This window comes from Chinchilla lanigera, unplaced genomic scaffold (assembly GCF_000276665.1).
Source record: "Chinchilla lanigera isolate Chin_1 unplaced genomic scaffold, ChiLan1.0 scaffold00004, whole genome shotgun sequence".
In the NCBI taxonomy this organism is placed as follows: Eukaryota; Metazoa; Chordata; class Mammalia; order Rodentia; family Chinchillidae; genus Chinchilla; species Chinchilla lanigera.
Window position 1 is genome coordinate 9,957,310 of NW_004955405.1, and position 16,340 is coordinate 9,973,649.

Here is a 16,340-nt window from a genome sequence, read left to right on the forward strand (position 1 = left end):
CCTGTGACTTGGGTATGACTTCCTTGGAGTATTCTCCAGAATCCTGAGAAAACTGCCAGCAGATTCAGGGTCTTACAGATAGTTTGGAGCAGTGGGGAAGATCAGTGGTTAAGAGTGTGGGTTCTTGAGCTAGATGAGTCTGGTCATGTGATTTTAGATAAATTCCTTCTTTAAAACTTCCATTTTCTTCATTTTTAAAATGAGATAAAAGGAAGCTGGGTGTGGTGGTGCATATCTGTAACCCTAGAACTTGGGAGGCTGAGGCAGGAGGATCATGAATGCAAGGCCAGCCTGGGCTGCATAGTGAGTTCTAGGCCAGCCTGAAGTGAGACCTTGTCTCAAAAAAGGGGTGGGGGGCAATATTAGTATATGACTGTCATAGGATTCCTATAGGATCAGTGAGATCATCTTTTATTTTACATGCTGCTGCCTGGAACATTGTGAGCACTCAATGAATGATCGCTACAAGGGTTATTTTATTTCTTAAGCCATATATAGCCAAGTTTCATCAGAGGGCAAATAGAGTGGTGCTTATAAAGAAAGGCCTTATAGACTTAGGAGCTCACAATAAATAACCACTCTAAGAGCCCTTGGAAGGAGTTAGTCAAAACCCAGTCCCCATTATGCAGGCCTGGACCCTGTCTCTAATAGTCTATTTCATTCCAAGCAACCTGATAGACACAATAGCTGGTCCCATGTTGTGACACAATTGAGATTTCTGTGTAAGAGTTCAAAATAAGCCGATTTAAACCATGTTACCCTTTGGTTCCATAGCATTCAGTTGGGCAAGCTTCGTATCCTCTTAGCCTCAGTCTTCTCCAGTGTCCAAGTGCTGGGGCAGAATCGGAGTGCACCAGCAACGGTTCTGAGAGCGGCAGATACAACTAGCCTGGCCCCCTGGGAGGCTGGGTGTGTGTGAGGTTGTATTTGTTGACCTGTTTGGCGACCCTGTGGGATGCTTTGCCAATGCCTCCTATGTGGAACCCCATGGTGAGAAGCAGGCAACAGGCCAGGCCAGGAAACATAACATGGGAGGTGAGACAGACAGAAGTAACTAGAGACTAAGCCAGACTGCAGAGAAGGAAAGGGAAAAAACAGAGAACAAAGACAGAGGAGAGAAAAATGAACACTTGAAAGTGAAAGTGAAATTGAAAAGAAATGGAATTCTCTGAGCTGATGAAGCTTAAGAATTGAGAAATGATAATAATAGTTATAAAAGTACAGTGAGATGGTTAGAAAGCCTTGAAGAATTATAAGTAGAAAAGGGTCTTTGGGGCATTGTGTTATCCATCTTCTATATAATTAAAGAAGAAAGGAAAAAGTAAAATAAAAAAGGAAGATATAGAGAATCCTTGTGTTTGGGCCTTTGTGTCTAGGGGATTAGGTTATGACCGATGAGGCCCTTTCCATAACTAATCATCTATGAATTTACACGTCAGATTTATGATTTATTTATGTAAGATTCCTTATCTGGTTAAGATACTTCGTTGTGGTGTATATAACTTCCATGAAAGCCACATTATTATGGATGATGTAAATGTATCTGATTTCAAAGTTTTCAAAAAGTTAAGATCATAATGCCCTTTGAATTTTGAAGTGGCTTATACAGTGGGATCATTTTTTTCAAAAAGCTAACCAGACTCCAGGGGTGGTCTGGGATTAATGCTGAGCCTTTGGAAAAGTGGAATCTGGGCTAGAACCGGGTCCGAGAGCTTTGTGGTGTTCCTTTGGGGGATTCCTCCGTTTGTTCATTGTTAAAGTCTATGATATCCGTCTCCTTGGTGTCCAGGTTTTCCATTAAGTACAGTATATCAGGAGAGACCTGAGAGCCAGCCCCACTGCTGACTACACTGGGCTCTGAGGATGTTTGCGTTTCAAGTAAGAGAGGGAGCCCAGGGCTCACGCGGTCGGGACTTAGATTTCCCGGGGAGGTGTGGCTGGACTGCTGAAACGCTGGGAGGCTCCACCTTTTCAGGAATCTGTCGTCGTCCGGCCCTTCCTCAAACTTCAACATATTTGTCTCAGTACTGGCTGAAGCAGTGTGGAGAGTAAGGTTCCTAGGAGGTGTCCCCTCCTCTGAGGGGGACAGGAGTAATCCTCCGGGGTCCTCCTGCTGCTCCGTCCTGCTTGGCTGAACCCCAGTAAACTCAAAGCTAGTGATGGAGGTGGTGGAGTCGTGGTGATGGCCATCGGATGAGGGCTCTGGTGCTTCAGCCGCTGTGATCAATACCTCAGGGACCTGGGGCATTTTGGTGGGGGAGGCCCTCACGCTGGATGGTGGGGTCAGGCTCTGGAGGGTGCTTGTCCTGCTGGTCTCCCTGATTGTGGATAGTTCTCCCGTGCTGGAGTGCAGTTTGGGGCTGCCCTCCGGGGAACAGGACTGGCTATGGGAGGCTCTGGGGGGGCTTCTGGAGGGCACGTGCAGCAGATCCCGGGTTGGGCTGATGGAGAAGAGCATGGAGCTGTCGCTGGCCTGCCTCCTGAAGCTCCTCCTGGGGCTGGTGGGGTGCTCGTGGGTACTCAGGAACCTCTTGACTCTTCTGATCACGGAGTGCCGATGGCCGTGCTTCTGATAGTCCCACATCCAGTCCTCACCGGGGAAGTTGGACTCAGACAGCCTGAAACACATAATGACAAAAAGACAGGAAGGGCAGCCTCGGGTAGGGGGCCGATTCTGGTGCACAGACTCCAAGTGAAGCGATGAGTTTCGTATTTTTGCTTTACAGATTTTGAAAGGGAGGTGAGGGGATTTAACTTGAGACACTTTAGTAGTGGTTTTCAAGCTTTTTGGTCTCAGGATCCTTCTAAATTCTTAACAATTATTGTGTACCTCAAAGGTATCTATTTATTTGGGTTACATCTATTGTTGCTTACTACATTTGTAATGATAACAAGAATTTTAAAACACAAGAATGTTACACACATGTTCCATTAACGGTTAAGTGATGAGGTCGTCACATATCTGCTGGCCTCTGGAATATTCTGTTGTACATTCACTCTCTCTTATCTGTGGGACAAACAGTCCATGCCCACAGTGGATGCCTGAAACCACAGATGATGCCAAGCCATGTGCAGGAAGGCCTTTTCTATCTTAACTGTTGGTCACACACTGACCGTAACTTTTGCAGTTTCAATTGTGACAGCAAAACTAGTGTGGTTTTCTTCTCCACAATTTCATGGGTGGAAGATTCACTCTTATGGTAGATCTTCGCAACTCCAGCATTGGAAGTGCTTTACAGCTTCCCTTTGACAGATCTGAATTGTCACCATTACTACTGCTGTGCTCTGGGGAAGTTATTAAGTACAACAAAGGTTACTCGAGGACAAGTACTGTGATACTGGGACAGTTAATCTGATAACCGAGTTGTCTGCTAAGTGACTAAAGGAGAGATGGTGTACACAGTTCAGATACACTAGACAAAGGGATGCTTCACGTTATACATAAGATAGAGCATGATGGTTTGAGATTTCATTCACTATTCACAATGGAATGCAATTTAATGGCAACAAATTGCTTGTGTCTGGAAACTTTCATTTAATATTTTTGGATTATAAAAGAAAAAAGCTTTGGATTGTGGTTGACTGTGGATAACTGAGACCTTGGAAAGCGAAGCAGTGGCTAAAGCGAATTTCTGTGCACTTACAAAAGAATGGGAAGAGGCAACAGCTTCGTGTTAATATGAAAATAATGCCAGGCGTGGTGGCGCACGCCTGTAATCCCAGCACTCAGGAGGCTGAGGCAGGAGGATCGTTGTGAGTTCAAGACCAGCCTGGGCTACAAAGTGAACTCAAGGCCAGCCTGACCTGCATACTGAGACCCTGTCTCAAAAAAAAAAAGAAAAAGAAAATAGTTTTGACCTTGAGGAATCTCTAAACGGGTCCTTGAGTACCTAGGTGTCTGCAGTTCATATTTCTGAGGACTTCAGGTCTTCACGGAGTTTGAAGAACTTCTTAAAGCCTTGCCTTTAAACAGTAAATGCCCGTGTGGCTCTGGGAGCACCAGTAATTTGAGCACCAGTGATTTGAGAATCACTGACTTGGAGACTTGAGCATTAGAATATGAATACTGTATAAAATATGTGCTTTTTCTCCTCCATTACAGTTAAAATGAGATCTTGTTTCTCCAGGATCCATAAGCCCCCTCTCCCCAACAAACGATGGATCCTAGCTAAATTTAAGAGTGCAAATGACAGCTAACGTTCCTTTAATTATCACAACAATCATGTAAGTTAGTATTGTTATTACTATTCACACTTTACAGAGAAGGAAATTGAGAGATTGATTAGGCCTAAGTAGCCAGTGAGGGCCAAACTCCAAGTCTGATCCCAGAGCCTTTGATCTGTATTCCTCTGATGAAAGCCTGCCACACGGGGGTCAGGACATGAGCTATGGCCCAGGTCAGACGAATGAGTTAAACTGAGTCTGTTTCCAGAGCTGATTCCTGGTGAGCGCCTTGCATTTCTGTCTGTTCAGTGAGTTCAGGAGAGAGAACACATTGTGATCCGGCTCCCTGGTGAGTGAGTCTGATGAATTGGCTATGGTTAAAAATTTCCTATTGAATTTTAACGTGTAAAAAATAAAATAAATCATCCTACCATATTTAATCTCCTTTAAGGCTGAAATAAAATGAGTAACACACGTAGCCATAAGACTGGCTGGTGGTACAGTCTTGCCTCAGATTGCAGGGTTGTCTCACATTTCTGAGGACTTACGATCTTCATGGGGTTTGAAGAACTTCTTAAAGCCTTGCCTTTAAACAATCAATGCCTGTGCCTGCTCTGGGAGCAGCAGTAATCACACATCCCAACCCAGCACGGTACTGATAAACATGGTGACAGGATGCTTCGTGCCAGGCACATTTTACGTGACATACAGAGAAGAGGTGGTACAGTACATTGTAGGTGTAACCAGAAAGGGCAAAGAGCTAAAGAAAACGTGTTCCCGTGTTTATGAATAAGAGATGGACGACTGAGATGATTCCCTGGCTAAATGTCCCAGGTAGGGGTCCCATTACATCCTCGTGCTGCTATTCTGAAGCCCCAGCTGTGCCCTTGGCTACCAGATAGCCTTCTGACCCGTCCCCCCGCTGTGCAAAGTGAGCTTCTGTTACATGGACTTGGGAAACGCCGACTCACGCTTCAGCGGCCCCGGTGACCCTGCTGGTTGGATTTCATTAGGTCAGGTCTCCAGCCACACTTCACAGGGATCTGTTCAGCGAGCGTGGACTCCAGGGGAGGGACAGGCAGAGCTGGTCACTAAGATTGCCGCACTGGATGTGCCCTGGGCCTGAGGTTGAGCTGGCAGTCTCTCTTTATAGGACAGGCCTCTGACCTCCACTTGGGTTCTTGACTATTTATTTGAATTCCTTAACTACTTCTAAAGCACACAACCTTATAAGAATGGTACAGTCTTCTAGGAAAAAAATGTTTGTATTTTTACTTCAAAATTTTGTAGCAAAAAAATCCTCCCCTTGTGGTTCAAAAGGAAAACACTTCGCAAAGTATGTGGAGGTGTAGCGGATGCGAACATGCAGTATGGTGACAGGAATAAGCCACTGAATCACAGAACAGGAAAAGATGGACATGCTTAGGGAGCAAACTGCGAAAAGATTCACGCTTTCACTAACAGTCTTCTGACTGACACTGGGGAGATCCATGAAGGACTAATGCACCTTTTGCTTTGTTGAGACTCATGGGGTTTATCTGCTTATTCACTCAGCAAATTTACTGAACATCTATCATGAACAAATTGTTGCACTAGGAACATTATTTGTAATTTAAAAGGAACAAGAAGGCAATCTATCTATCATCTATCTGTCTATCTATCTGTCATCTATCTATCTATCTACCTATCATCTATCTATCTATCATCTATCTAATCATCTATTTATCTATCATCTATCATTAATTTTTTGAGCTGTCTTTGCCACTACAAGGGAACTGGGCAGGCGGAGAAGGGACAGAACATTTCATGTGGAAGAGGTGACTTGAGCAAACAAGGCAGCAGGAGCTAGAATGCTTGTGAGGAAGGAGAAGCACTCGAGTTGGCATCAAACATCCAGGACAGTGTCAGGCACAGGCTGCGAAGATATTTTGGAGTGTTATGAAGAGCCTGGTCCCACATAGAAGGATTTGGACTGCACTGTACAGGCACTGGGCAGCCATGGCTGGTCTTGGAGAATAGAGGCATAGCCAGGGTTGCCTGGTCTTGCTGGTAGAGCTCAAGCTGGAAATGCTACATGAAAAATAACACTGATGAATGCTTAGAATAAGAAACATGATTTGAAAACTTTCCCACTTTTAGCCTGAAATTGGGTGACCTGAAGAACATTTTATTTTTTACGCATTTCATGATGAAAGGTGTCCTCCAGGTCTTTATTCCATGAAGGAGCAATAGTAGAATGCTTCAGCATGTTGGACTAAATGACCTTTCTTCTACGGAAAGTGCTTCCATGGAAAACTTCATTGCTAACACACAATGCCCATCGCCTTCTTTCTCTAAAAGTCATGGTTTCCAGTATATCTATGTTCTCACGATGAGGAAAATTGTGGTTTAAGAACAAAATGGTCTAAACTTTAGAGCATACAGAATAGAATACATTAAAAAAGGCTTCGTTTCCTAACTGGGTGGCTTTGCATTTTAGATTCTTTTATGCTTTCTGTTCCTCTTTTTTTTGATTTTTAAAATGTATTCTTAGTGTAATGTTAGGATAATTCTACAGCCCAAAATGTCACTTGGACAGTTCTAGTAGGAACGCTACATGACCGAACATAAGCACCCTCATTATATTACTGTACATTAGAGATGGTCAGCTGAAATAGTGAGGTTTTATATTTTAAAAGTCATTTGGACTGAGCTACACAGGTAATTAGAGATAGGAGGACATTCACGGAAAATGCTACACAGCCGTCAGTTTCCCGAGATGGAATTGGAGAACTGTTTCTGATGTGGGACAAATGATTCATTTTGAGAGCTTGCTGAGCAGGGACTGCTGCTGCTCAGGCTGACACTAACTAGCTGTGTGACCTTGGGAGACTCACATGACCTTTCTGCGACTTAGCACTGCTCCTGGCAAACTAGTGATAATAATACTTCATCTGCTTTCCAGGTTGTTCTGGTGCGTGAAGGGGATAATACAAGCCAAAAAGCTTTGAAGAGTGGACGATCTAACAAGGGCTCTGTCAATGACTGGCAAAGTTTCAGGAGTGGTTTCCAAACCATGATGGACTCCTTGTAGGGCTGGATGGAATGGTAGTATCTACCTAAAGGTTGCTGCCTTTTCTCCTTTAAGAGTGTCCTTTAGAAATGTGACTGCACCTTGGAGCTGCCACCAAACAGTTGAAACTTTATAAAGGATGACTTCGGGTCCATTTACTGCCAAGAGTGGGGTACTGGGGCAACAGAGAGGAATGCAGCAGAAGCTGGGTCATTTGAGGGAAGGAAGATAGGGCTGACTCAGTGGTGGACTATGGAGTCAGGACTGTCCTGACCTTACCTTGCCTCTCAGTGCTGATATATTTTTCTGTGCCATTGCCAGAAATTACCAACCCTGTTGTATATACTTATTGCCTAATGTAAGTCATCAATACAGAAATACAGGACACAGGGGATGAGAACGGTTGTGCCAGATGTTGGGCTGTTTTTGAAAGGGAACAGGAGAGTGGAAGAAGGAGAAAGAAAGGCTATGTCAGCCAGTCAAGCTTATTGCTTATAGCTCAGTCTGGAAGAAAGGAGAGCCCGAGTTATTCCTCCCCAGCAGATAGATGTCTGGATTAGCATTATTTTTGCCCCTAATGTAAACAAAAAACCAAACCCCTAACATTTCAAAATATTTATGAAGCACTACAAAACTATCAACCTCCCTTGCCAAGGACGGACATGTGAGGGAGTGAGCAGCGGAGGTCTCCGGGCTGCAGAGGGTGCGGAACGCTGACCCCGCCCCTCAACAAGGGAGACGCGGGAGAACAGACGCTGAAGGTGTCGTGGGCTTCCACACTGTAAGGGGCGCAACTGGTATGGAAAGACCTAAATAGCCCTGATGACTTGAAAGATATTATGCATCTCTTTAAAAGCAAGCTTTTTACCTTTTCACTAGTGTCATTAGGTAAACACAGAGCTTCAAAGAGATTAAAAGAGAAAACTGAACGCTTGCTTTTCTTTTTCTGTTCCACTTTTGAAGTGATATTTTGACAATTTAAATTCTGATAAATTCAAATAAGAAGAGGTCATTTTAAGAGAACTGAAATGAGGAACTTACAGAAATGGTATTTAATATGATCACACATCAGATTTACTGGTTAGTTGCTAATGTACTGAGTGTTGGGGGCCTACCTTGCAGGGAGCCAGTAATTTGCCTGCGAGTCTATCAGGGCGGGGATGTGCAAAGCAGAATGTACTCTTCAAACCCATTAGAGGTGAATGTTGTTATTTTTAACCTTCTGCACTGCAGAACTGCTGTCAAAAGTGTAGCCAAGGATTTATAAAATGGGCAAGGTAACCCTCATGCTGAGCTGGGAGGAATGGGGCTGAGAGATAGGAGAAAATCCAGTGGACAGAAACTGTATCCTCCCAGCCTCACCTCTCCTCCCTTTCTGGACAGTTTTAAGCTAGCAGAGGATCCTGGGAGGTACACTTAGGCCAGAAAGCTGTGCTTAGAACTGGTGACCTTCCCACCACCTCTCTGTTGCCTGTCATAGTTTAGACCAAGGATTACGGCAAATCTGATTTAAGAAGTGGACTATCGAGCCTTTAAGGAGGCATATCTGTCTTCATGCTGTCACCTTGGTTATGCTGTGCTGGCCTCCACTGTTTGATGCAAGAAAACCAAAAGCCAAAAGTGGAGATTCACATAACCCTCATCCTCTTAATATCGTTCTATTCTAGAGCAGTTTTGTTAGAAAGGGAGATTAAGCATATACACAAGAGGAGGAAATGGAGCACCATTGGGGGCCTTATATCAGCATATGAATGAATCCCTATGTTCTAAAATTATGAATTTAATGCAGTCATCTCCTTGTGAGGTTTTGTGTCCCTTTCCTTTCTGCAGCATTAAGGGAAAAATCAATGTTCCAAGAATACATTTTTATTGAAGTTTTATTGAAGTGTCAGTCTGGAAGTATATTTAATCAAAATGTAAGGTCTTTGCTTGCTGCAATATGTGTTTTCATATATTTTAACTAGTGTCACTTCGTAGGCAATGCTAAATGTTTTGTGCACATTGAGTATGTATATGTATAATTGCAAAAATAATTGTATTATCTAAGTGTATATATATATATATATATAAAGTTACCATTTCCAAAAATGTGACTGTAGTTTCACAGACCAAATAAATCTTACATAGATTTCTTGCCTCCTCTCCTCTTTCCCCTCAGAAAAGACTTAGCTGGAAAACCCAGCCTGTAAAACCTCCCCTCATCTGCCCCTCACTCTTCTCCAGACTCATTTCTTGCCTCTTCTTCTTTGCACATCAAATTCTTCCTTTGAATTTACAGCATTTATCATTCCTTTCCATCTCTGCACACACTGGCCTGCAAGGTTCCCTCTACCGACTCTCCCACTCCCACCCGTGTGCCAGCTCCTACCCTCATCAGTAAAGATGAACGCACGCTCCCGCCTCCAGGAGGCCTTCCGTGATCCACCAGGCTGGGTGCTCCTGCAAGACCCGGAGGAGTTCTCTACTGCTGCGCTATCACATTGTATTATAATTTGTCTCCTCATTATGTATGAGAGCCTAAGTGCTATTTAAAATTTTTTTTTTAAATTTCCCATGCCTATGTCTAGTATCTGGCATGAAACCACATAGTAGAACTCTGACAAAAAAAAAAAAAACAAACAAACCTTTAAATTTGTGCTTAAGAGTTTAAAAAAGGGAGAAGCAATAACTTGGTTTCGATGTGTACATATAGCGAGTACACAGAGAACAGGGCCATGTTTTGAACAAAGCTCCTCATACTGAGAACAAAGGGATCTCCCTCCTATTTGAATGAGAATAGTGTGCTGGACGTGGAGTCACTTCTGACTGTGCAGATTCCAAGGCAGAGCAATTTCTCCGGTGCCCTTGGGTAGTACTTATGCTCAGTTTTTGTAGGGCATGTATTGCCTGGTTGTTAGAATTTCTGGGTCATGGAATTGTGACTACAAATCTGAAATCTTGATATGAAAAGATAATAAAATTTGATTTCTGAATTAAATATTCTGGGAATCCACACAGAATAAAAATAAACAGATAAGAAAATTAAAAATTTACTCCCCCAAGAAAGGATTTTTATGCTCATCAAGCAAGGACACATGAACTAGCCGTGGGTAATCAAAATATTGTGTCTCCCTGTCAGAAGTGATTAGTTTAGGAATGGCTGTTAGCCAAGCCCAGCCAGTCATAGCAAATTTAGCACTTCAGTTTTACGAGTTGGACAGAGGCGTGCCTTTTCCCCAGGGTTTGCTGAAAGGTGCGCTCTGAGCCTGGAGCAGCTGGCTGCCACCCTGCGCTTTGCCCTCGGGAAGGGAGAGGCTGCCTGCAAGCTGCAGCACAGGGCAGAAGCACCGAAGCCAGAGAGATGGGGCAAATAGTGGCTTAGTCGGGTCACGTACTTTGAGCCTTTGGATCCAGCCGAGGCCAAAGCTAGGCTTATCCTCTGGGTGTGACTAACAAATACCTTTTTACTTAAGTTAGTTTGGGTTTGGTTTTCTGTCACAGGCAATCAGAAACATTTGGCTAAAAAATATAATCTTAAAAATAATCAACACTCATGATCAGCGAGGGGTTGACTTCCATGAATCTCGGCTTCCCACAGCCAGGGCTCTTGCGAATGATTTTCCATGGAGTGGGAGGCAACCCTTTCACGGCCTTCATTCACTCAGAAAATCAAGGGCAAGCAAGCGCTTGCCTAATTGTTTCTTTGATCAGTTGGTTCTAGCAGAATCCAGCTAGACTTTTTGCAAAAATCTCCACAGACTCTGGCTTTGGCCTAGGCCTCTTCCTGCCGTACTGGCAAATGGCCTGTTGTGTACAGTGAAACTCCCTGACAGCCAACAAGTATTTGCTGCAGGTTTCAAGGGTCATATCTCCTGATTTTCTCTTAGTTGCTGTATTTCTTGTTCCAAACTCCCAGGGTTAGTTTAATATAAAAAAGAACTTAGATTTCTTTAATCTTCCTGTGCCTTGGTTTAAAATCCACAAATAAAAGACCTGCCTAGCTGATAATATATAATAATGCTTTTTAGTTATACTTAGAGTGTTTTTATGTTTACAATCTCATTTGATCTTCCTAATACTCTTTTGGTGTAGGTATTGCCCGTGAGATCTTTAAAATCCTTAATTCTATGTTTCTGTGTTTACAAATAGAGGAAACATGTTTAATACTTTCTGAAGAACATGAGCATTTAAAAGGAGTGATCAAAGTATATGGTGAGTGATTAAGTGAAAAAAATTATTACAGTAAGAGACACACTGCCATTAACCCATAAAATACTCCCTCTTGCTTAGAATACACTTATCCCTTATTCTTACTTCTTTCCAGCAGTCTGGAAGTCCTCTTTTGTGAATGTATTTGCTATTTTCTTTTTTTCGGTACTGGGAATCGAACTCAGGGCCTCACGCTTGCCAGGCAGGCGCTGCACCGCTGAGCTACATCCCCAGCCCCTTGTGAATGTATTTATAAGTTATAAAAAATATGGAAAGTGGCAGAAGGTAGACTCATAAAAACATTAAAATGTGTTCTCATCCACCTTATGCACCACATCTGGCACCATATGATTTCCAGCTTTTCATGGTCAAAATGACCACGACATGTAAAAATATTTAAATAAATTCAGGACATTGACGCAGCTATGACAGCCTATCTAGGACACTCATGAAAAAGAACTTCCAGAACTGCTTCAGAAAGAGGTAAGAATGATAAATATGTTTAAAGAGAGGGCAAATATTTTGAGGGAGATTAATGGCAATGTGTCTTGTACTGCAATATATTTTAAAAAATACTTTAAACATTGTATTTTTTGATCACATCTTGTATGTAAGAATCTGCAAAATTGTGATGACTAGAACAATTTGTAGAGGAAGATAAAACTCTCAAGCTGCCTCCCAATAATTTTAGCCATTAGGCAAAAGCAACTGAATGAACTTTAGAACTAGAACATACAAAGTCGAAGTAGAACCGTCGCAGTGATTCCCTGACTCTGTCAGTGGCTCTAGTCTCCTTTCTTTTACAAGTTAGACTTTCATAATCTGCATTAATCAGCAGTGTAAGTTTGGGGAAGAATAAAACATGTTTAATTACCTAAAAACAAACTCAGAAAAAAATATTAAGCCTCAAAACTGAAAAGATTTCTAGATGTCCTTGAAGCTCTGCTATCGCAGACAGAGTTACCAACGCTGAGAAGTACGAAGAACAAGAAGTTGGTATTCACAGAGATGGAGCAGTAGGCAGGGCGCAGGATGATAAACCATCTGAGAAGAGCCCTGGATGCAGGGTCCTGTCTTGGAAGGCCAACCAGCTGCAGAAGCAAGTACTTGGAGCAGCACCATGGTAAATCAACTGGCTCCTATGTCTTTCACGTTATTTGCCACAGCTCCTGAAATTTCACTTTGTGTCACCCTTGGTTTTGGATCTCAGGAGGTATTTAGCCTCAAAGCCCCTTAGCCCATTATTTATCAGCACTGGGAGACAATAGGTAGACTTTTGCTAATAAACAGGATAGGACGAAGCTAAATATCCTGAAAACAGGGAGTCAGGAGGCAGAATCCACACAAGGTGGGGAAAGGTGGTCAAGTGACATCTGCAGGCCTCAAATTCACTCCGCAGTCTGCTTAGAGCGACCTCAGGGACAATCAGCTTTGCCACAAAAGCTGCGCAAAAACTCTGCAAAACTCTTTCCTTTTTCTACAGTTTTTTTTTGGGGGGGCGGTTGGAAGCAAGTTTATTACTTTCTAAATTTGTCTATACTCTCTTCTTTCAGTTACTCAGAAATTGTGCAATTTGCCTTCCACAAATATTCTTAAACTTCCCATGCATGTGTTTCTCCCAAATGAGCTACATTACCACGTCTAATAAAATTATTCTAGAACTGTTCATAAGTGACGTCAGGACTCGACCCATTTTTTTAAGGCTTATAGGACATAGGGACATATTGTTCTGCTAAAACCAGTGGATAGGGTCTGACTTATACCCTAACACAGTGAAAAAGTCCACCCCCAGATAAAAAGGTAGACAGTGATTATTTGCTTAATATGGAAAATTGTTTGAAAAGTACTTACCCCATTTGGATTGTTGACCCCAGAAATGAGGGTATGCAGTAATCAGCAGCCGCCAGTGTGTATGGCGGTCGAGCGGCAGAGTCATCCCAGTAGATGTCCTTCTTCATCTTAGGTAGGCTCATGTGCATTTCATCCACAGCTAAAAGAGAGACCTAAAATCATCGTCATATTGTTAGAATACTCAGATGTGATCAAAAAGAGAAGAATTTCCATTCGGCAGACAGGAGTCCGAGAGTGACAGGACGCAGTCTGAATGAGTAATTGTAGAAATAAATGCCTATCGCACACACTTGCTACAACCAGGGCTGCTGTGGAGTTGTACCTATTGTTCACTGCTCAAGAGACCTTGACAATGGTGAAAGTGGGGCTGGCGAGATGCCCACACCCCATGCATTAAGCCACACCCCCCAGTGTGGGCCTGCATCTCGCCTGGAGGCAGGTGAGGCCCCTTTTTGTTCTGTACTCACAGTTACAGTATTGTCTTAGTGGTTACCCTGACAGCAACCACTTACCCCCAGGACAGGAAGGTGAAGATTCTCATTATTTCATCCTGTTAATCCCATAAACACATTAATCACTTCTTGTATGCCCTAGTTTCTTGTTTATTTAAAAAAGCACATCATCCAATCCATACTGCTTGAATCTAGAGTGGTCTTTCCTCTTGGCTTTGACAAAGTGACACAGGAATAAGTTAATTCTTTCACACTCCAGTTTTGACAGAGTGAGTCATCAAGGCATCACCCTTACTCCCTGAAAGGCTGACGGTGTGATACACAGTGAACTGTTTGAACCTACAGCAAATGGAAGGTGAAAGCCCTGCTCAGATGTGGTACCCAGGTGGGAGTGGTGTGGGGACAGTCTTCACCAAGGGAAAATTCCCATCTGCCATGGGAAGCTCAAAGGAGTAGTGCTCTGGGGCATTTCAGGCAGATTTGAGAAAATGTCCAATGTGGCCCACACCCAGTGTCCAGCTGCTGGACATCTGATTGCTAGACTTTATGTGCTGTGAGCTTAGGAATTCACATCAGATTATATTTGGAGCCATTTTTTTTTTTTTTTTTTTTGGTTTTTTGGTTTTTCTCCGGTACCGGGAACCGAACTCACGACCTTGCGCTTGCCAGGCAGGAGCTTTTGCTGCTGAGCTAAATCCCCAGCCCCTATTTGGAGCCATTTTATGTCACATAAACCTCTGTGGGTGGCAACAGGAAACAGATAAAATAATGAGCTAAAATATTGCACTGTCCTAGAAGGAAGAGGCCAGTAAAGATAATTGAGAAAGTTAAAGAGAAAACTGACTTGAGATTCTACTTAAATTTTATGGGGACTAATATCCAGGACATGTGGGTTTTCCAAGAAGATGACAAACCTGCTACAAAGTCAACCCTCTTTCACTTGCGCTAAAAGCTCTGATGCCCACAGCCTGTACCCACAGTCTGTTCAGACTGGAAACATCACAACTAGTTTACTGCTAATGTTTGTAAAGGAGAGAAAATGTCCTCTAACCTGCAAATTTCTATCAATGCACCAGTTAGTTTCAAAATCATCGTCATCTTCTCCAAAAGGGTTGATAAGTTGCTCAGCTACCTGCAGTTGAGAACACAAAACAAATGGTCATGCTGGCAGTAAGACTAAACAGAGACTGAGGAGAACTGTTGTTTTATTCTCTTTTTTGGGTGTCGCCTTCACAGTACAAAGACTAGAGGAGGGTGTGCTGTTCTACAGACAGATACTGATTAGATACTGAGTTTGGGCTTTCACTATAAATGATGCCCAGATGCTAAGACAAAGCTAAAGAGTAAAGAAAGACTTAAGTCACAGTTCACATAAGAAAACATAAGGTGATTTTACAATGATTAGATATAACTGCTAAGTTAATGAGTCAGAGCTAGTGCGTTATCAAGCTGGAATTCGAGGCTTACTTAGTTTTATGTTAAAGGATTCAATTTTATCCAGTTTAGTTTTTCTGGGAAAGGTTTAGGTAGCTTCTTATCACACATTTGTATTTTAAAATCTTTTACACACTTTTCATATATTTGGTCAATAGTAAATGATCTTACTATGCTCTTGAATTAAATAATCTTTTTGATGAGAGCGTTTTATGTAAACTTGTTATCCTGTCATTCACTTTTTTGGATAATTTCCTTTAATTTTTATAGTCTCTGTATCTGTGTATGTGTGTGGGTGCACTTGAGTGAGTAAGAGAGTTTACATTAGATCTACAGGGAAAAAATTTTATAGATTAGATTTGTACAGAATAAGGATCATTTGAATGGTTCCCAAGTTATAGGCTCTGAGGTAATTTGGTAGAAACTATACCCACTGGCTTTTAGGATTTAAGTCAAATCCCTTAAAGCAGTTATTTTCAACCTTGGCTGTCCCTGAAAGTCATTTGGGAAGCTCTTGAAAAAACTAACAGCCAAAAACCAGACACCTGGGCCCCTTCTCAAGTGGTTCTGCTTTAATCCGTGGAAGCTGAGCCGCACATTAGTAATTAGGTAAAGGTTTCAGCAGATTTTAAAGTGTGGCCTGAGTTGCCAGCCACCGGGAGAGACAGGGACTTCTGCTTGTTCTGTGCCCTGAAGCAGTGAGCCCCAAGGGCATAGTCCTTTACTGTGAGTTGCAAAGAACTTTCTTTGTTTCTTTTTTTTTTTTTTTTTTGGCCTGGGGTTTTGCTTAAATTGAATGGGCTACAGTTGGGTCCTGAAAACCTTTTTGTTATATCTAAATTTTCACTTTTATGATCATGAATCTTATATATATTATTCTACTCTATACTCAGTTATTAAAATGACACCTACATTTGTGAATTGACAATCTCACAAAGACTGTAAAGCAAGTAACTAGTAGACTATTCAGAAAGTCAAAATGGTTCTGCCACACTTTGGAAAGATTTGTAAATACTGAACTGTCAAGCTAGAATAGCTTTTTAAAACTGAAGACACAGCTCACTGGTGTGGGAAAACTCACTTCTCTAAAATTATGCTGTCTCCTAATGGAGCTACAGCTGTGTTATACATATTTTACCTGTTAAAGTATTTTATAAAGGAAAAGGATATTAACATTTAGAAACATGCTGGAAGAAAGG

The 16,340-nt window shown here is 42.4% G+C and overlaps 1 protein-coding gene across 2 annotated transcripts in view; it reads right to left on the reverse strand.

Annotated features, from left to right (window-relative positions):
* Window positions 1-285: 285 nt before the first annotated feature.
* Window positions 286-16,340, reverse strand: part of Best3 (bestrophin 3) — a 73,599-nt gene continuing 57,544 nt past the window's right edge. For both annotated transcript variants that reach the window (XM_013517531.1, XM_013517529.1), the window contains 3 exons: window positions 14,759-14,839; window positions 13,256-13,407; window positions 286-2,618 (listed from right to left, as the gene is read on the reverse strand). In XM_013517531.1, coding sequence (XP_013372985.1) covers window positions 1,694-2,618; window positions 13,256-13,407; window positions 14,759-14,839 — 1,158 coding nt within the window. In that variant the 3' untranslated portion in view covers window positions 286-1,693. The remainder of the gene's footprint in view (window positions 2,619-13,255; window positions 13,408-14,758; window positions 14,840-16,340) is intronic.